General features: G+C 41.2%; 1 protein-coding gene across 4 annotated transcripts in view; it reads right to left on the bottom strand.

Annotated features, from left to right (window-relative positions):
* Nucleotides 1–22,235, bottom strand: part of RUNX2 (RUNX family transcription factor 2) — a 161,993-nt gene that overhangs the window by 103,652 nt on the left and 36,106 nt on the right. For 2 of the 4 annotated variants that reach the window (XM_071742140.1, XM_071742143.1), the window contains exon 4: nt 3,659–3,832. The exons of the other annotated variants lie outside the window; for them this stretch is intronic. In XM_071742140.1, coding sequence (XP_071598241.1) covers nt 3,659–3,832 — 174 coding nt within the window. The remainder of the gene's footprint in view (nt 1–3,658; nt 3,833–22,235) is intronic. 4 annotated transcript variants of the gene reach the window in all.

Consider the following 22,235-nt stretch of genomic DNA (forward strand, 5'->3'; position numbering starts at 1 on the left):
TTGCCAATAGATCAGACGGTGCCACGGTGGTGATGGAGCATGAAACCTCACTTAACTCCCACTCCTCCTTCCCCACAGCCCAGCCACCGGGGTCCTCACACTGACCACATTCCTGCCATTACACCCGTGGCTTTTCCTGCCCCACAGAAGTTAATCCTCACTGGTTGTGCCCCAGAAAAACAACAGTTTTCCTCGTTTCATACTGAAACGCTGATGCAAGAGCTCAGTGTCTGAACGGGATTGTAATTGGATACAGGAGCAAGTTCTGCGAGTGCCGTTTGGGGAAAGGGGGTGGGGGGGGAAAGGAAAAAGCAAATATACCAGTATCCAAATGTGAACAGACAGGATTTCTGATTTACGGGCAACAAGCGGGGTTCAAATTGAATCTGTGTTGCCTCAGCAAAGGCATCTGCTTATTGGAAGATTTGTTTTTTAATGACCCTTCCATGTTGCGTTTGCAGAATCCTAGTTAAAATGCCATGTTGAATAAGGGCAACTCTGTGCCTTGTACTGCCACAGCCCGGTCCTGTGGTAGGTTTAGGGCTGTGCTGTGATTTGTAAAACCTCTGCTCTGATACTCTAGGAAAATAAACACAACCTAGACAGAGAAAAGAAATATAAGAGTGAACCCCAAAGTGTTGAGTTCTTTCAGACTCAGGTGTGGGCCAGACAGGCTTTAAATATTATTTCTGTTTAATCATGCAATAGCTATGCAAGACCTCAAGTGAAACGAAACAGAAACAGTTTATGCTCTTCCTAGCAATAATATGCACGTTGTTGTAGGAAAGCAGTATTTACTATTGAAGTTATTAGTAATTAATTATTTTCCCTGAACTATGAGGTAAAAAGATTAAGAAACAAAATTTTGAAAAGAAAAATTTCTAAATTTCTAAAAAAACCCGTGTGTTTAATTCCAAAAAAGGAAATCTTAAAAATCCTGTTTTTCAGACAAGGGTATGTTGTCCTTTCAATACATCTCCAAGCCATAGCAGATCAATCACTGTGGTAAGAAGCCAGTGGACCTGCACCACCACAAGTGCAGATGGACACCACAGACACTTCACTCCCTCCTGCCACACCAAAGAGGCAGATGTTTAGCAGATTCCCAGGGTCACCTAACATCTGATCAAAGAGGTTCCTCCTCTGCAGCATCAACTTTGTCTCTCACTGGCAAGGTTTGTGTGGTAATCAGCATCCGTTCAGCCCAGAAGAACTTGGAGGGACTGTCTGCAAAAAGCATCCCAGAACTTGGGTGGAACATCAAAGCACATAGAGCTTTACAGATTACAATCAATGTCCTGAAGAGCACCGAAAAGCCTTTTGGAGAAGTCAGAAGAATACTCAGAACTCACAGTGATGTAAGATGCTCACACTAATTGTCTTATTAAATGGGAGGGCTACCAGTGAGCTAATGAGTAGCCTTTGAGGCCTGAGTGTTTGACTTTTCTAAACTGAGGACACAAGGATGGGGAATAACATGGCAAATACTCTATAAGTTCACTTATCCTCTGCACACTTGAATAAGCAGCCGGGTACTCACTGTTTTGGGGGAAATGCAAGCAATTTGGGATTCTAAACTATCCCTCAACCATGAGTTTATCCAGCAAGAGAAGCACATAATCCACAGAAGGTGGGAAAGCCAGCCTGCCTTCTTCTGTTCAGCTCACTCCTTCTGCCCTGCCAGTACTGCATCTTCCCTCTCTTGATGAAGTCTTAGATGGTACTTTGAACTGCTGGCTCTTAAATTTGCAGAGAAGACAGCAAATGCCACACAACTCTGTTTCCAGTCAGGCTTATTTAAAGCTCATCTGAAGTTTTCACCTCCTGAATCTGTAAATGCTGCTGCTGATTCATTATAAGGCAGAGAAATACCCTATTAATCAAACCCAGGAGAACATTTTCTACAGGAGGCATTTATGTGAATAAGAGCAGCATATGAAGTTACACTTAGCTAGAAAGAAATTACAAGAGGATCTCAGTTCTCGTGCTTCAGGGCATAAGCTGATCACCAGATGGGGTCAGGAAGAATTTCACCCTCTTTCCTAGATATAGTGTTGCACATAGGTAAACTATGGAGGCACAAAAAGAAGGAAAAAAGCTGCTTATAGCCCAGATTTTCCCCATGCTTTCTTGGGAATTATGCTGCCAAACACCACCAGAAAGTAGACAGTAGATCAGAAAAAATATTGGGCGGGAGTTTGGTAGTTCTCACTCAGGAAATTATATGCACAGGAACCCTGACCCCACATGTCCAACAAACAAAACCATAAGCCTTTCAAAAAAACCTGCTCTGGGAAGCTGGTGGGCAGCAGGTACCTTGGAATGGGTAATAGTGACATTTTAAATATATTATAAACATTTTACTCTAGTTAGACTTCTCGGTCTGGGAGAACTTTGCCACAGCTCATGGGAACAATTTTTTCATTTCAATTCCCTGAACATTTTGGGTTCAAATTAACCCACCTACTTCTCTTCCTTACTGCAAATAATTAAACCAGTTCAACTTTAAAAAAGAAGAAAAAGAAAGAAGAAGAAAGCCACAACACTTTGTTAAAACCGCTAAGTTTCAGCTGGTATCATGTCAAAACCACTTGAAACATGAAACCAGAAATCTTCCTAGGTTGACTCAAAGACTATGTCTATACTAGGAGTGCTTTACCAGTGCAGGAATACTGATATATATGACTGGTAAAGGTCTCCTGGTATAGATGCAACTATAGCAGCAAAACTGAGTTTTAAAGTGGTGTAGTAAACTGAACCAAGAGTTTTGTTGATGGACTTGCATCTAGGTGAAGTTCTCCAACAGTTCTAGCAATCAAATTGGTCAGGGGCAACACCTCTTCACATCCTGGATATACACAAACACTTCAGCACAAGTTTTGAGTGTAGAAATGGCCAAAATTAGGTAGAGGTTGTTTTGATACTCTTTTAAAAAAGGTAACCATCTCCCAATTCAGAAAAATGACAAAATTGGTTTATTTTGCAGGCTTCACTTTTTGTTTCAAACTTCTGGCACAGCTGCAGTTAAACATCTTATTTCAGTCTTATAATCTGTGACACATGGTATTTTATGATTTCTCTCAGCACAACGAAATCTGTCTCTCAGCATGCAATCATAAATGTTGCATACAACCCTCACAACCAACCTTTGGAGATTTCTCCATAACCCAGTTTGTTTATTCTAACAGTGGTCAGCACTGGTGCTAGAAGGAAACTGCCACGTGAGAAGGTTTTATTATTAGTATTCCGAGAGAAAGACCATTAAATGCTGTCCACTTCCCTCAACACCAGTGCAAAATAAAAATGCTGAATAAAAATGTTCATCCTAGTATGTACTATTGCACACATGAAGGACAAGGCAGAGCAAAGTGGCAGCTAGAATTTCACCAGATTCCTACTCAGTTTACCCAGTTTGACTATTTTGGACTATTTTAGGCTTACAGCAAAAAGGTATTAAAATTAAAAAAAAAAAAAAAAAAAAGCAAAGAAAGACATTTTCAACTTCAAACACTACAGAACAATCCACTTCCCACCTAGCTTTGCTTGGAACACGTCTCTTACTCTAGAAGAGCCTCTTTTACTGCAGTTGAGACACAAATATCCGTAAGCAATTACTACCATTGCCTGTGCAAGTCAAACCTATGGTTCTGTCTCTTACCTGTAATCTGACTCTGTCCTTGTGGATTAAAAGGACTTGGTGCAGAGTTCAGAGAGGGCCGTGGGCTCTGGGTCGGGACCCCTACTCTCATACTGGGATGAGGAATGCGCCCTAAATCACTGAGGCGTTCAGAGAACAAACTAGGTTTAGAGTCATCAAGCTTCTGTCTGTGCCCTGGAAACAGCAAATCATAAAATAAAAGTGTTAATAACAAGATTTAGTAATTTAACACACCCCAGAAAAAGAAAAACCAAACAAACCCAAAATGGTCTCTAAGGAGCTATTATAAGATTTAATGGATTTAAAAGTATCTCAGCTATGCCCGATAACACAGAGACTTCAGTGGGGTGATGTCTGGTTTGGGCATGGTTGTGTTGGTGAAAGCCTTATCGAGTACAACTGTGCCCATACCAATGTGTAACATGCTGCAATTTGGATCAAAATAAGCACTTATGAAAATACCCACACAAGATCCTTTTTTTATTCTTTCTTTTTTTCCCCTTTCTTTTCTGCTGTAACTACACCAGCTAATTAAAAGTCCAAACTTTCTTTTCCAAAACCAAGCCTCATATGTAAGTACAAACTATCAAGTGGGACAATTATTCCATGCCTGGTTTATATGTTGAGAATTTTGGATAAGAAAATGCAAGCTTTTCTTCTCCCCTTATGTTTTTTTTTTAAAACTTCATTAACTCTGTCACGGTGTAGTCATTAGCTTTCATTCCTTTGGGAGACTTTCCAAAAAAGTAAATCGTCATTGTAATTTGAAAAAAGCAGTATTGCAAGGAAAATTTTCAAAGCTGCTGGCCAAGACTGTGTCCTATACTCCCCTGCATGGTCATCCTTCCTCAGTGCTCCTACATTTCTTGCCAAAAACAGACTAACTGCCCTCATGACATTGGGAAAAGTCACTTTTGGGTGCTTGGTTGCCAAAATATAAAGGGAAAAAAATGGCAAAAGTAACAAGATGGCCCAACTGGTACTGCTCATACTATCATTGAGATGTTTCAAGAGTAAAGGCTTTACTTCTCTAATTTTTGTGTACTTAATCCTAGGTTTAATTTCTTTCTGAAGTAGTTATAGGATGATCCTCACCCAATGGTGCCTTTGCATGGGAGGTACAGAAGGTGTTATTTCTATCATTTAACAGACAGAGAAATAGGCATGCATAGAGATTAAGGTTGGGACTAATTTTACTTAACTTTAGCCATTCATAAATCAGGCATCTAGTCTAAACTCTACTAATGTAGACTTCCTCTACAGTTAATGGAAAGAAATAGCTACTTCCAGAGGGCAATTAATCTCATTTGTCTCTGACACCAGCCTTAAAATGGGATGATTCACATTCTGAATTTGCTTTCTCTTCCTTCTCTGATCAGAGAGGGAGTACACATGACTAGGGTTTAATTAGACACCTTCTCCATTAGTCAACACTAAATGGAATGAATCTGACCCTAAGTTACTGACCAAGTTCACACAGAAAGCCTCTGGCAGAGCTGAAATGGAGGCCCAGACCCCCTGACTGCAACCCAGAACCACATCTGACTCCATCCCTGTAAGCAGTACCAGGCAGAGACACAAGCAACAACTGGAATGGATATTTTAGTACTTTAAAGAAAAAAAAAAAAAAAAAAAAAGGGTCCCTGTTTGAGTTTGGCCTTGAACCTTTCCAGATGATCCACAGTAGCTTGAGATAATCCACATTGTCCCACAGCAGTGTAAACACAGCCATCTTTCTGGAATCTACAAGTGTTCAGCATTGCAAACACAGGCAGACTGTCCCATCAGCCATAGGGCCAGAAAACCAATTCTAGCACTGGTTAATTTATTCTAAAATCATAAATACAGCCACCGAACCTTTAGACTGAACTGCCAGACTCCCACTACTGAAAAAATTAACTTTTACACTCACCACAGTACTGAAACACATGGGTCCACATCATCTAACTGGGACCATGGTGCCTACATGACATACAGGCAAAGTGACTTCAGTGCCAGACAGCTAAATCCAAACTAGATCCAGACAAATCATGGTTCTAGATGGAGAAGTGAAGGATTCAGGTTGGGAGATGAGAAGAAACTGGATGGAATTTAATTTTGGACAAACTTCTCCAGCAATTTTTAAAAATTAATTTGTTCACCCATTATTTTGTACTTTGAAGTATGTTTTTTCTCCCCCAGGATGACTCAGTCTAAGAGCACAGGGTAGGTGGGAGCTTTCTCCTTAAGGAGAAGGTGCTCCACCTGGCATGGGTGGCTACTCCTCTCTTCAGGAGGTATCAACCACTTTTAATGGGGAACGTGTTTTGGTGGGCTTATAACAAGACCATAATGGCAGCTTAATTACCAGGATAACATCTAACCTGTTAGTATTTAGCATTATCTTTTTAATCTCTTTAAATTATAACTTGTACAAGCTGGGTGCTGCTAAAGCTGTAGAAACAACTTTCACACACACACACAGTCAGTTTTCTCTTGGTATTTCTCCTTCTCCATCTTATTTTCCTCCATATTTTTAATGTGTTTTCTTTTATCTTTGCTAGTTGTATTTTCCTCTCTATTTTTAAAGGCACCTCCTTCCACTCCCCTTTTCTCTTCTACTCATCCCTAATCACATTTTGGCAAATTCAAGAGAGCTCAAAATAAGGCAAACGTGATTGTCCCATCTCTGACTTCACACATGAGGGCTACCTTCATCTGGAAATGAACCCACTCACCCCAAAAGTGGATTTTATTCTTAATTTTTGTGGAAAATGTTCATATAGTGCCCCTTTTGTAAAGAATCACCAACAAATGCTTGCTCAGTGAAAACTTATTATATAGGTCATCACAGAATCATCAAGATTGGAAAAGACCTCTAAGATCACCCAGTGCAATCATTCACCCAGGAGAAAAAAAAAGAACCAAATAAACAAAAAAAACCTCAGCCAAACAAGCATAAAACCCCACCACCACTCCTGCACCAACATGTGCCTGATACCCCCCAGCTTTGTTTTCATCATGCTCTGTTTGCCCATGCATAGCTTTGCTAAGGAAAGATTTTATATTTAATAATGTGTAGTATTATTATATGATGAGGTCTGTCATAGAAACAGAAAATTCAGCAGGCTACCAATGTGCTTTAGTATAGGCAGAGGGTGGAAAAAGAAGGGGAAAAAAGAAAAAAATTTTAAAAAAAGGAGAAAAGATGGGGGAGGTTAGAATTAAGAAAAAAGATTCCCACATCTGTTGAACTGAAATGATCTAGAGATGTTGTCCCCACCTCTCCCCCCCCCCCAAAAAAAAAAAAAAAAAAAATTAAAAAAAAAAAAGAAATAGGGAAAAGAGAGCTATAGGAACATCTGGAAGACCCCAGGCATCAATGGAACTGCAAGTCCCCAAAAAACAGCAAGGGGCCAAAGGCAGACTTGCCTTCCCCTTCTGGACATTTAAAATGTAGGGTTGTAACACGGAGTCATGTTGTGACAAAGAGACCCACAGATGGAGCCACACTCCCCCAGTGCAATGTCCCAGTGAGATGAGATTATATTTCAGCTTCACACGTTATGGGTTGCTATGCTTTGATAAAAGCTAAGATGTGCTCACGTCCAAAGGGAGCAGAAAACTCAAGAAAAACTTCATATTCAGGAGGTTCTCACAAAGAAGTGTAGGCAACTTAAATAAATCTCTTGCCCCGATTCCTGTGCAGAAAAAATAATAAATAAAATCCTATTAAGTACAGAGGAGCCATGAGGTATGAGCTGAAAAGGCTCTAAAAAGGCCTTCTGGGTAGCACATAAGCAGCAGCAATGAAATATGTGATACATGTTTAAAACTCATTCCACAAGCTGCTTTTCATCTCTCATTGATATATGTGTCCGTTGACAGAGAAATTCCTGATCCCAGGGGAGTGTGCTAAGAAAAGCTGTATTCCTTGGGCTCAGTCATGAGGTGTAATATTATTTCAGGAAAAAAGATTAGGGCAGAAAGTGTGGATAGCTCAGGGAGAATCTGTGATCTGCTGCAGCAGTGGGTACATTAAAAAGCAATATAAAAACTACATAAAAAGAGAATGCAATGGTGCTGCAGGTATCCCTGTGCCTGTAGCACTGCATTTAGTGCCAGCTGCTCTGTTAAAAAGATGATTTTGTGGAATGGATTGGGCTTGGAGGGGGACAAAATGGACATCCATTTCTTGGATATGAAATACAGACAAAAAGATTAAGGGTATCCAATGAGTTGCTGAAAAAGAATGGGATCCAACAGCCATTAGAATAGATCAAGTCACAGGCAAGTAAAAGGGAAAGAGGTGAGAAAAAAAGAGAGTTAATAGACAAGAGCTATTCTGATTTGCATATTGTCATAGTACAGAATATGACAGATTCTAGAAGTCCTTTATTTGCTCAAAAATAATGAGCAATATTTTGGTCTCTCACTGCTATTCAGCTATTTCAAGCCAAACACCGACCTGAGTATTAGTTTCTGAAAACAGAAAACATTGCCAATAATCCACCCCAGTACCAATTCTGGCCATTCTACACAAACCAAACCAGCAAATAGTACTGAAAGGGTGCAATAAAGTCATTGCAAAATGCAGTCAGCCAGATAGTGCCTGCCCTGCTGCTTCAGCTATCCAGTCCAGAATGGGCTCAGAACATGGTAAAGTGGCCCACAGAATGTTCAATTATCACATCCCCAGGCATGGCAGAAGATGTGAGGGAGACTTCATCTCCAGCAAAACCATTTCAGTTTAAACTAAATGAAGGAAATGTCTCCCAGATCAAAGCAAGGCAATCTTGAGCCTGCTGGATGTGGTAACTGGAAAGGGACGTGAGCTTGTCTCTCATCACTGAATTTCCACCACCCTGCTGGAGAAGTCAAGATGTAAATCGGGCCATGGAAGAGGCTGACTTGCAGAATGTAAATGTGGTGTTGATGCTTGAAGATTTTTACCTCCTTGGGGAGGAGGGGTGTATGTTTTTATCTTTCAGCTTGTGGGTGTGGAACTGAAAACTAATCAGATTATGCTACACGTGGTCTCGCCAGATGCTGACACTCAGGGACTCCCTTTCTTTGTACCGTGTACACCACCCACCAGTTTTTGGAGGTTTTTTTGTGTGTGTGTGTGTGTTTTTTTTTTCTGGTACCAAGGAGATCTGGTTACCAGATTTTCAACAGATGCTTTTATTACTCTCAAGTGGTTTAGCTTTTTCAGTCATCACCCAGTTCTACTTTTTTCCTTTTGCCTTAACAACATGAATATCGTGGGAGTCAGGTGCCTCTATAAAAGAGCCAAGAGAAGGCAGAAAGATCATAAAATTAAAAATCTGGGCTCTCACCTGCTAGGGACACATTTGCTGGGACATCCCAACCAGAACCAGGGTTGATGATCCAACGTGGAATACCACCATGTTTTTCCTTTTGCTATGTGTCATGAGTGTGCTCAGCATCATCTAGCACAGTCTGGAGAGTTACTCCATGGAGTGACCACAGTTGGAATGGGAAAACAAAATAAAAATTCTTTGAACTCCAGAGCCAGTAACTGAGGCTTTCTATGGCTCTGGACTAGGTGCTGAGATTGAAAAAGAAGAAAACTTAAATGGAAAAGGGACTTTCCTCCAGGCAGAAAGAAAACCACCTATCTGAAAATTTTATGAATTTATAATTTACAAGTATAAAAGTATAGTCTATACACCCCAAGCTTTCCCTGACTTTAAAGAAAGCACAAGAGATCCAAGTTTTGATTATTCACACAGTTCTGCACAGGCGAAGTGCTTTAGAAAGGAAAAGATTGGGCACATCTTTCCCTTTCATATGTCTTTGAGGCAAGCATTCTCATTATGTCCCTTGTAACACTAGCACTCTGGTGACACATTGTAGAAGAAAATTTTCACACCACAAAAAATACAGGTTAAATGGTCTCTGAAATTCATCACAAATTCTCCTGAAATTCTCCTCAGAGGTTTTCCTGTGTTTCATCCCATTTGGTCCTATGGATCAGATGTAACTGGAAGATACTGGTACAGACTTGACTGTGAACTCAGATACAGGCTTGTAATGCTGAAGTCAAAGGAGCCCCATTTATGTCCCAACAAAGGACTTGAGACCTGAGACTAAGGCTTCTTTCCAGCTGTTGGGCAGGGACTGAATAGTGCTGAGCCTTCAGCATGAAGCAAAACCACTCACTGTTCTGTTACAAATTTCAGACAATGCATCATTGCAGCAAGATATCTCTCCAAAGTAGTGTCAATCTATGCACTGGAGGTAAAAATAAGAAAGTGACAAATCAGCAAAAGCCCAGAAGCCCTATCAGTTCTTTGCAAGAAAAAACCCAAACATCTCTGGAGCAAGTCATAAGGGTCCCTCTTGTGTCCTTTGTCTTGTGACAAACTGTTATCCCTGGGCTGGCTTCCCCCTGCTCAGTCCTACTGAATGCACCCAATCCAAAGTTCATTAAAAAAAACAAAAAAACAAAACAACAAAACAACAACAACAACAAAAAACACAAAAACAACCAAAACACAAAAGAGCCAGACAATTTTTACCCAGGAAAGGGGAAAGCTTGGAACCCTTCCAGTCTCTTGGGTAAAGACACAATTATGAGAAAAAAAATATAATCCACCCAAGAGACATAATTACATAATTAGGCCATAGGCTGTGCAGAGGAAAGGTTCTTATAGTTCATAAAACAAGGAGCTACATAGGTGCAGTAACTGCAGTTAATTCACTCAATGGAGAGAAAAAAAAATGTTTGTTTTTTAAAATAGCTGAGGGCACCAGTTTGCATTAGACTGGAGAGCTTATTCTCCTGACTTTACCCAGAGCCACATTAGTGTCAGCAGGAGTCCTGCAGACGCAGGCAGAAAACAAGACGCTGTCTCTTTTTGTTCTTAAAAACCATATTTTTTTTATCCAAGACTGGCAAACCCTGTACCTGAAACCACTGCAGAGAAATGGAAATAAATAAACACAGAGGAACATATGCTGTAGATGGGCTCGGTTCCTATAAAGCTGATCTAACATGCTCCATTTCCACAATCCCACTGAGCTCCTCCTGCCTGCCCCCTGCTCTCCCAAAGGTCTGCAGAGCACTGGTACTGCTCCAAAAGGGCCATCTCCAGCTCCCTGGGGAACCATTGATGCTACTGTTTTCCTGGAGCTTTATTTCAGATGAGGGTGAGCAGAGCCAGGGGCAGGTTTGAACCTCCAAGTAGAGGTCAGGCCCGTGGAGCATCTCTGGTGTTGTTGGTCATCTCCCCAGTGACTTACTGGGAGCAAAAGCCAATGTCAGCTAGGCTCATCTCACAGGCTACCAGCACAGGACCAAGACAAAGCTTCCAGCAGGTCCAAGGGAGGAAAGGGCAGGAAGGATGAACAGAAACAATCCCATGGGTGGGTTTATGCCCAGGGGAATGACTCAAAGTCAACCATAACAAAGCCCCTGAGGATATAAAGTGATATCAATGCTTTTTATATTCAGCTGGGGTCTCTGAAAAGCAGGCATCCAGCTGAAAGACAGACCCAGAGGTCAGGGGTTTTCAGCAAACTGCAACAGCTGTGAAGGAGTCTCTGGCTCCCAAAATTTATGCAGAGAAGTGACAAAATGCCTGCTTGGAGCAGGGCTCCAGGCTGTTCCGCCATCAGACAAGGGTCTGACATGGGGCATGTGGCAGGGGCTGGCCAGGAAGCCTGCACAGGGAACACTGTGTTAAAGCAGCAAAACCAGAAGATTGCATGAATTAAACCAAAACAGTGCTTTGGAAAAAAAGGACAAGCAAAGCAGGAAGGGTCTCAAGTGGGATTGCTTTTGCACTGCTTCTCTCCCATTCTTCAACTCATCACAGCGTTGCAGGATCCATGCTGCCCTCTGCTCTGCCACTCTGCTGCCATATGGTCTCAGCTGGCCAGTAAATCAGCAAGGTTTCCCCTTGCTTTAATGGTGAGTTTTTTCATTCTCTTTTCAAAAAAGCTTTTGAATTCTGACTGGGATCTGGAAGCTTGCTCTGCAAAGCTAAGCAGCCCCCTTTATGAACATCAGCACAAACCAGCTGGGTGGAGAGGGAGCAGGTGGGACCCCCTTGTGCCACGATGCTCAGCCTTCACCTTGATCCATCCTTCATCCATGAACAGAAAGGAATCTGTGTGCACGTGTGCCAGGAAACCAGCTAAACATTGCTGGCATCGCTGCTCAGAGACATTAAAGACAACTCATATAAACAGAGACTGTCACGCAAGTCTCAGTCTCTGCCTTAATTCCCTTTGCATGCTGATATCTGTTACACTCCCCCCTCCTCCTCCCCCTTTCTTTTAGCAGAAGAGGGGAAGAGGGAGAGCAAGGGCTGCCCCACAAAAGCGCAAGAGCTCCTCGTTCTGACTTAATCATCTTAAACCAGCAATATCTTTGATGAATAGGATTTTTTTTTCCTCCCCCCAAAAGTTAGGTATCCTCTGAAGAGCCAGATAACTTCTCTTGCTTGCTGCAGCTACTGGTAGTAAAGATGAAGGGGCAAAGGAAGGGGGGGAGAGTAGTAGGGGGAGAGAAAAAAAGTCTCCTTGAACTGGCCTCCCTGCAGCTGGCAGGAGGGGATGGTTTTCTTAGCTTGCAAAACCTGATTACTTTAAGAGAAGGAAAAAGGGGGGAGTGATGTAAACACAGCCATTAAACCAGATTTAAGGCGCTTAGTTTAAATCTAGCCTAAGAGCTCTCTGATGCTACGTTGCTCTCCCGACAACAAGAAGGTGCATTTTTCAATTTTGGTTTTGTTTTACACCCCCCAAAACCAGGAGTGTGTTGCAGGCTGAACGCTGTGGTTACAATGGGAATTCAGGCATGGAAGAAACAACAGTTAAGCAGTAATAGATGGATGTGCACGTGTTTGCACTGCATCTTTCTACTGATTGTTTTGCTGTGCTGGAAGACTACTGTGTTTATATCCACGGAGCAGGTTTTAAGCAGATTGTTTAAACTTGATTAAAGTGGTATATTTCTAAAACAACCTTACTAATAAAAATCAGATGGCTAAAGAAACCTGAAAACGTGGTTAAAAATAAAAAAGATGCTATTTCAGTCTATCCTGGCAAGGGTAACATGATATAAACTCCAAAAGAAAACAGTCTTTACAAGTTCAACTTGAAGGATTATCTTGTGTATCAGCACCCTCTGTGGCAGAGTAGCATTTATCCACATATCCACCCATGTTAATACTGTTGCACAATTTACTACAGCCTTGATAGACAGATAATTGCTTTATCCACCCAAGTGTAATAAACGGAGTCTACTATGTTAATCCTCATATTCTTATTGTCTGTGAAGGGAGAGACATAGACCAAAAACCCTACCCTCTCCTTCCAAAACTACTGCAGTTTACTCACCCTCAGCCCTACTAAAGTGTTCTTATTGCATTCCACTCCCCTGCTTGTAGTGCCAAGTATTTGAGTAGTATCAAATTATTGTTATACAAAGGGCACCTACATTCACGCTATATGGAGGTAGAAGCCAGCAGCCTTTAGGAAAAAAAAAACAAAACCAAAAAACAAAATAACAACAACCCAACCACCCTCAAACATCTTTTACTACTCAGTAAGTAAGCCAGGCCAAGTATTATTTGTTTCTGGGCATAGCACAGAAAGTAATTAACCTGTCCTTCTAAAACTGGACATCTATTCAGTTTGTGTGGAGTCTGTCTGACTGTTGAAAAATGTCATTTAGCTGCTGGCCCATCAGTGTTTTCCACAAAAATCTATAAAGATTTTTTATTTTGAATGTCAAAACCAGGCATATCCTTTAAAAGGTTTACAGATTCCTGGCAGCTCCATCAGCTTAGTTTTGTGGCACCAAATTTGTAGTGACAGTTGGATGGAAGTCTCCATTTCTTTCTCCTGGAAGGTAGAAAGAACAGGTGGTTTCCCCAGTAAAAATTATGCTTAACACCCTTTTTGCTCTTATTTACATACACAAGTGTGCAAAAAAGTCTCATGCTGCTGGCAATGAGTGTGTTTATTGGGGCAACTTTCACAGTACAGAAGGTTTTTGACTTTTTGGGTAATCAGAGCACTCTCACAAGCACCTACATGAAGCTCAGATTTTGAAGATGGACAACCCTACATGGCACATAAAGGATGAATCTGGGCTTAAGTGAAGAAATGTTGGCTTGAAGATTCTGCCAACAATCCTGGAGGTGAGTGGCAGCTTTTATCCCCCTATTATGCTCCACCTCTATCTGCAAATGCCAGCAGGGGCATTTCTGGCTCAGGTGGAAGCTGGGATGGATTAACCTCTGCTTTCAAGTCTTTTGAGGGAAAGAAAGTGTCATTTAAAGGCTAAAACACAGACATAGGAGCAGACAGAATGCAGGGAGGAGAGTTTGGTGTTATGAGGTGATATGGGAGGTATTTTGTGCATAAAGATTTGCTTCAGCCAGTTAATACTTATTACTTTCATTAACAACTTTCATGCCTGCAATACAAAGCACGTTTACAAAATTTTGGGATGACATTCAGCAGGGAGGAATCCTTCAGACTTTGGAGAGAGGAGTCAAAATTCAAAACCATCTTAGCAAACTGGAGAAAAGGTATTTGCCATATCATTAGTGAAACGGCATGCAGTAAAATTAAGTGCATTGTACGACACTTTGGAGTAAAAAATTAAATGTTCCAATGCATAACAGCAACAACCAGATGAGCCAGCAGCACTGCAGAGCAAGATCTGGTGGCAGCAGGGAGTTGCAAGTTGAATGTGAATTAATATTGGATTCTGGCTTTAAAAAAAAAAAAGAAAAAAATTAAGTCAGTGCAGTTCTGGGAAAGATTAATGGTTATGTTGCATAGAGGACATAGAAGGTAACTATTATACTATGGTCAGAAGTGGTGAGACATCAGCTGGACTGCTTTATCCAGTCTGGGACACTACCCTCTAAGAAAGATAGAGGACAAATGAGAAAGAATCCAGAGAGGAGCAAGAGGAGAGATAAGAGAATTAGTAAGCATGACCTACACAGAAAAGCTGAAGGAAATACATTTGTTTAGTCTAGAACAGAGATGAGCAGGAAAGGTCATAATAAGAGTAAAATGTTTTCTAAAGAAAATGGTAATCTATTGATCTCTAAGTCAGCTGAGAAAAGAACATGAAAAAGCTGGCTTCATCTGAGGTAGAGAGGAGATTTAAGAGATTAATATATGATATTAGCAGACCCCTTTTTAAGTACAAAAGGGAAAAAACAAAAAACCCAGACTTAGTAAGTAAGTGGAAGGCATAGCACTGGAGAATGTAGGAATTTGGACAGATGTCAGTGATGATCTAACTATATATAATACTTCCTCTGAGGAAAACTGGACTAGGTTGCCTGAGGTTTCTTTTAGCCCTACTATCCTAGGACTGAGTGATTGTCTGTGCCTGGTTAAGTCACGTACACAATATTTTTAACATGAGTACAGCTCATGCTATCTGTGGGCCTGCAAAGTGTTCAGCATCTCCTGCTCCCATGAAAAGGAACAGTGAAACACAGGCTGTGTCTGCTTAGGTATTCCAGCCCACAAGGAACCAGAGTTTGGAAATGCTGGTATTAAGCACTCTGTGTGACAATTTCTTCTGGCTCTAACTTCAGAGTAACTTTGGCATCTCTGCCTCACAGTGGATGCTGCAAGATTGATTTCAGGATTAATTGAGCAAGCATGACTCTGAGTTTCCATTTTTTTTGGGGGGGGAGACACAAGGTAAAACTAGCATTTCATACCCATTGCTTGAGAATGCTCCCACATCCTCAGATGAAGGTCCAGAAGACCATTAACATGTCATTAGTTCATGACTGGTTTTGGTTTTTTATTTGGTTTTGGCTGCTTATTTGTGTGCCTGATGGCCACTCAAAGACAAATGGTCACACACAGAGTGGCCCTGACTGTCCCCATCTGCTAAAGTCTGCATTCCTCCCCATGCCAGTATGAAGAACAAGGGACATCAAAATGACAAACTTCCTGGAGAAGAAAAAATAAAATACACCAGTAAGCTTGGAAGCAATTGCTTTGCACAAGCTATGTCTTCTACCAAAGGGTAGGAAACCCCTTAATGCAGTGAGAGACTATAAAATCCAAGGATTTTCAAACAACAAAGCCTCATTATTTGCATTATTTACTCCTGGAAGGGCTTCATTCATAACTATCTCCACTGGACGTATTGGTTTCTTTTTCCTTTGATGGAAAAGCAAAGCTACATTCTGCTGTGAGCTACACCAATACAAATCCTCTCCTTGTTACAGAAACTGGAGTCCTACATAAATTCATCTCACACGCAAACCCTTGAGCCCTAGGGCTGTTTAATAACATCATGCCCAAAACTCAACCAAGCACTGCAAGTGCAGGAGACACAAATTGGTGTCCAAAGCTCAGCCTGGCCTTACAGACTCAGCAGGTCACTCCTTCAATGCCTCAGCTAGGTGTTTAACCTCCTGAGAGGTGTTGCCTCTTACCAAAAGCCCCAGGAAGGAAAAAGGAGAGGGAGGTGAGTGACACAATTGTATTTTTCTGTGAGAATTGCCTTTTTTTTTTTTTTTTTTTTTTTGAAGGGCTCTGGAGGGGGGCTGACCCTTTTGCCGTCAGTTGTAAGGTTTGTTTAGTAACAGGGAGCCTCCCATGAACTTAAAAACAATTAGAAAACAGAGTCCTGGAGAATAAATCTCAACCCCTGCCCCGGTTGCCTGTACGTTTGGCTACCAGAAGGTAACAAATCCCCAGGAATGTGGGTGGTGGGAGGGACGAGCCTGTGAGATGGAGCTGGAGGGTGGCCAACACAAGCAGTGGGCAATGCCACTCACGGCGTGGTGAACCCTGTTGATGAATGCTCAGGGAGAAGTGTAGGAAAGGATGGGGCTACTCCAGGCAAGATGTTCCCTACAACTGCTCCAGCTGCTTCTGCAGGGAGCTCTTCAGGAGCTTGTCCAACAGAAAACCCAAATGCCCCTCCTGCTTCTTCTGGCCATATCGAATAGAGCGGAAAGTGGGCTTCTCCTCAAGGCATGGTGGAGAAGGTCAGTCCCAACAGGACCTGATTTTTGTTTCTGAATCATGAGTCTCCCTCACCTGTATACCAGGGGAGCTCTGAGGGCATTAACTTTCAGTCACTGGGCAGGACAAAATGTATGAGACAGGGAAATCTCAGCCTTATCACCAGTGCCCTGAGTTGCACAATCTTGCCCCAGGCTCATTTTTTAAAGAAAATTATAGCTCACAGGCTTTTCTTTTCACCCTGCTGTAACTGCTCCTTTATCTCACTGCTACACAGAAATCCACTTGGGCATTACATTGTGGGTGCAATCTGCTGGGAAAATAAAAATCAAATAAACAGAAACTGTAAATGCCCAGGTATAAAAATCACCAGTTGTTCAAATGGGCATCTGGGAAGCTTACAGCTTTCAAAGATGTATACACATACATACAGCCCTACCTATAGATTTGCTTTGAGTTTGCCAAAACCTTAGAATGTGTTGGAACATCCCTGGCACATGCTTTCAATAATCTCTAATGACTTTATTATTATTTTGGTGAGTCATTAAGTTTGGATGCCCACTACAGCACACCAGTGGAAAACATCTTCGCAATGCAAGAGCGGCAAATATATTTTATTCTGTTCTCTTAAAACAGGAAGAAATAACACCAAAGTACTTGAATTCTGGAAATACTCATCATCCCAGTGCTATTAATATTGTCTCAATAGCTTGTTCTATTTAAAGCAAGCTTCTTTCTTTGGGTTTAGTTTTGTGGGTGGCAAATCCTCATTTAATTCGTAGGATAAAAAAAGTATGAACCTACAACTGGAAAAATAGGATTGTATGAGGCCCAAGCTATCCACCAGAGCCATGAATAGAGGCTTTGCCACCATCTTCATTAGAAGACAGTCTGGCCCTGTCTTTACAGCTTGCACAACTTTGAATTTTATTATTTTTGTTAATGTCATATGAATCATTTTAAGGAATACTATAGCTGCTTCCACTGTAATGATTACAGTCGTGTCTGAGAGGCCAGAACTTAATCCCTCAGTTACAGAATTTTAGGTACAAGCTGTATAGTCTACATTTTAGCCCTACTTCTTGCTTTTTTCCCATGGACAAAATAAGGCACATTCATAAAATGGCACCATTTATTACAGGACAACACATACAAATGAGAGGTTACCTTTTTCTTTAAGCACAGCCCTGACTTAAATCCAACAAAGAATGATGGAAAATAGAACTCAAAGTGCTCTTCCTTTTTTGTCCAAGAAAAGTAAAACAAGCAATGATGATGATGCTGAAGAAATTGGATATCTTTTAGTTGTGCCTTGCCTTGGTCTTTTTTTTACAACTAAAACTCATCTGTCTTAACCAATTTAAATGAAGTAAAAAGGCAACAACAGGAAAGATGGATGGAAAAGTTTTTCCAGCTTCAAAACAAACTATGAGGAAGTCAGGGCTTAGAAACTGTATGATTTTTTTTCAGTAATAGTCTACAGAGGACTCAGCAGTATGACAACTGAAGAAATTTACTTTTCAGCTCCCCTACAGGTAGAATGGATCATTCCTTGTCCTTTTGTTCCAGATTCCAACCAGGCCCACAAGATCATTCTCCTTTTGGCAACAGAAAAGGAGTTTGGCTGTCAGTGTCTGCATCAATTACCAGTTTTGATGCACAAACAAGTTACTTCTCCCTTGACAAAAGACTCTGTGTGCTACAGATTCCTCTTCATCAAATAACCAACATTGGGACTGAACCCAATTTCTAATCCCTGATGGAATTAGATGGCCAAACTACTACGCCAAGGGTGCTCTGCTTTCAAGAGGCCAAGTCTATCCCCCAATATCTGGCAGCATTTCTTATAGGACATCGGTTTAAATTTCTGTAACTTGCACAGTAGGGAAAATTTGCTCCTTTCTCCACATTGCTGATACTTCACTGCATCACTGGGACTGAACATCTCTCCCCAACACTCATCGTGTCACCAACTGTGGTGGCAATTTACTTCCTGCACTCAGATTTGACAGTGAAGTGTTTTTTCCGGTTTTGCTTTTTTTTTTTTTGATAAAGTTTTTTAGTGTTTGAGCCAAGGGCTGATATCACTGATTGCTAAAGTTTTGATTATGTTCCTTGCTTTCTTGCTGATTGTGGTACAAATCTTTGCTAAAATAAATGGACACACACTGGCCTAAAACTGATGTAAGAAGTGAATTGTGGACACCGAATTTGAAATTAAAATCAAGGCTCACTCACATGACAGTTAAGATAATTGTACCTCTACCAAGCTTTGTGGTTTTCACACCTTCATATTTAGTGAATGGGTGTTTCCTTCTCTGCTTTTACAGAAACCATAGCACAAAAAATGGTCAAAAGCCTTCTGCTGTAAAGATCAGCTCCTCAACTCCGGCCAAGCAGAGATGGAGACCCTACTCCTGATGGCTGCTGGAAGTATCCCGAGTGCAAAGAGCTGGCACTCAGGCACGGGACCATGGTCCAGCATCTCAGAAGGATCACATGTGTCACTGCATTGCCAAAAGGCTGTCACACCCCCCATCATGTCCAGTAACCCTACCATCAGCTGTAGAAGTGGCAGGGGATGATATGTCAGGGAGAGGGATGAGGCACGTAGTAATTAAACCCCACCCTTCAGATATTGTATGTGTATGGGAATTAGATGACCTCATTTCAAGTAAGGTAACATCAATTCCACTGTAACACTGCTGAACCTAAACTTAAGGGTAAGTCATTCTGGTGGAGTTTCTCTGTTATGAATTTCCAGTACATACACATGATGGCACATTCCTTCTGCATCTAATTTTGTCCAGAGACAGCTCCATTTATCACTGCTTCAGTACAGGGAAAAGCCAAGCTTACCAGTGTGTGCAAACAAACACACCAGCACCCTCACACATGCTAAAAGTGACATTTTTGTGTCTGCTCACAAGGAAAAAGAAGGATTAATTATGCACAAACATTACAAGTTTCTCTAACTCTGCCTGGAGATGTGAAAGAGAAGTGGCCCTGTAATCACGTCTCTTCTGAGAATTCTGCCATATGGTTTTAACAGAGGTTTATTTCCTGAAGCAAGAGAGGACTGCGGATTCTCAATCCAACTAAAATAATTATGCAGACAATTTCACTCCATTACTTTCAGTGGAACCCAAGCTGTGTGGTCCTCACATGCTTGCTGACACCTTTAAAGAGGCATTAAACCATTTTTACATAAAATTCCCTTAATGGGTGGGATATAGGATGAATTTCCTGGAAGATTAGCACCTGTCGTATCACATAAGGCTTGCCTCTGACTGCTGCATCAATTCCCTTTTGTAGGAAGACAGCAAAACTGTGATTGAAACCTCCAAAATACAGAGCAGAGAAGCATCAGCTGTATCTCTGCATAGGGAAACTTCTCCCCTTGGTGAAGTTTTATATGCAGTTATTTTACCTCCCACTTTTGACACTGAAACAGCACAGGATTTAAGTACAAATGGATGCCCCACACTAAGTACATGGAAATTGAAATATAGCCTTGAATTTCAGTGTTGGGTTATGCTACAAGCACAATGCAGAGACTTTTTTCAGAGTCACCCTGGGCTGCTGACCTTACCCCTCAGCCAGATAGACTGCAGTATAAAACTTCCAATGTTTCAATCAATGAGAGGTAAAAAGCTAGGAAAAATTAAACCCCTTTGACTCGAAACCCATAAAACGTGTATTAAAACATCACCTACCCAACTTAGAATGTAAACTACAGGAATCCTGTAAAAACAGGGATGTTAACCAAGACACACAATGATTAAAGGGTATTTTAGAGGGACAAGGGAGACCACCCCTCAAGAATGGCAATAGCCTTTTTTGGACTAAAATTCAATCTGGCTTTCTTTTTTCTTTTCTTTTTTTTTTTTTTGTTTTTTTTTGGTAACTGTCTGATTTTAGTTAGAGTAGCTAGTTTATGGCATTAACAAACATACTACATTTCAGGCTAGCAAATCCAACTAAATTAGAAGGAGGTGTGCACATACTTTCAGTATGCCAACCTGTTTATGGTGTTAGAAAGACATAAAAAGACATAATTCCTGGTCACAGGGGGGTGAAGGAATGGGCGAAGGTTTATCACAGGATTAAGGGTGTTTTCATAGTATAAAATGTTAACTTCTTTAGATGAAAAATGTAAATTTAAGAAAACAGTGAGTGGGACTACATCAGATCAGAAATCAGGTACAAGTAGCAAAACACAGGGAACACAGGAATGATTCAAGGGGTTGTTTTTTGATAGTTTGCAAATCTTGGTGCAGCTTGAGGCTACTGAACAAGCACCTTCCTCCTCTGGGCATGGGTGCTCTGCAGCAGTTAATGGCACGTGTGTGACCTGAGCATTGAGGAAACCAACCAGGAAATAGGTTTCTAATCTTTTTCTAGTGGCATTTTCAACACTGTGCTGCAGATACCTAATGGCAATGTAAATGGTGCAATCCATTTCTCAATTATTTGGCTCAGTGCCTGCCACCACCTTATTTTTCTGCAGGTGGAGGGGACACAAGATGCTCTGTTACAGGGTGGAGGTCTTGTGCTGAACTCCTGATCATGGCTTACACAAGGATGTCTCCTTTCTGCTTTCCCTCACATGTTTTATCCCATCGTGTTGTAAGATCTCAGGAATTTTCTCCCATTTCAAGACTGGGGAGCATGGTAGTGAAACCCCCTCCTCCTAGGTCTGATGTTGATACCTCTTACTAAAAAGTAATTGCACCTCTGATAAAACTCTAGAAGTGTATGGACCATTATCAAGCTGCCCATACTAATAAAACCAAATTAGGTTGGTTTGTTAAGCCAATAGTACTTGCTCAGTCCCATACCCAAGCAAAATGCTCTGACTGAGCCTTTCAACACAGTGAAGAAATACTGAAGGCTTTAGTGATGGCATTGTCTTTCTGTAACACTCTAAAAAAAGCAACGAGCATATTTTTGTCCAAGCTGGATTTAACAATGCTCTCTTTCCCCCTAAACCTTCTGTTTTCAAAACAAAACCTAAATTTCAGGCCAACATTTCCTGTGGTGATGACTGTGGTTAAACAATATTTGTGAGTTTTGCACGCTTGATAAGGTCCCTCAGCTCCACAGCAGAAGAATTTCTTGTCAACTGAGATGTAGCAAATGGAGACAGAGGTTTTAAACCCAGAAGAAAGGGCCAGATCCAGTTCTATGAGTTCCCATAACTTCAAGAGAAGCAAGATTTGGGCTGATACAGCTGTTCCAGTTAGCATTTGGTTTTGTGGGGAGAGGGTCAGCAGCTTTTCTTTTGTTACGTGCTGAAACAGGAGGAAAATGCTCAAAAGGATAAGAGTGATGGGGTTTGGCCAACTGCACCCACTCTTCACACTACATGCCACAAAAGCCTAAAGTGGATCCTGGGGAAACTACCCATACTGGTTTTGAGGTTTTAAATAAGGACACACACACACAAAAATTTTTTTAAAAGACAGGAAAACAGCACTTGAATACTGATTCACACTAAATTTATTTAACTTTCTGACAGTTGAACTGAAAGTTCAAAGAGGCAACCTGGTTTATCAAGATGCAACCCTGCTTTGAAATCACAGACTCATAGAATCACTGG

Source organism: Heliangelus exortis, chromosome 3 (genome assembly GCF_036169615.1).
Source record: "Heliangelus exortis chromosome 3, bHelExo1.hap1, whole genome shotgun sequence".
Taxonomy (NCBI): domain Eukaryota; kingdom Metazoa; phylum Chordata; class Aves; order Apodiformes; family Trochilidae; genus Heliangelus; species Heliangelus exortis.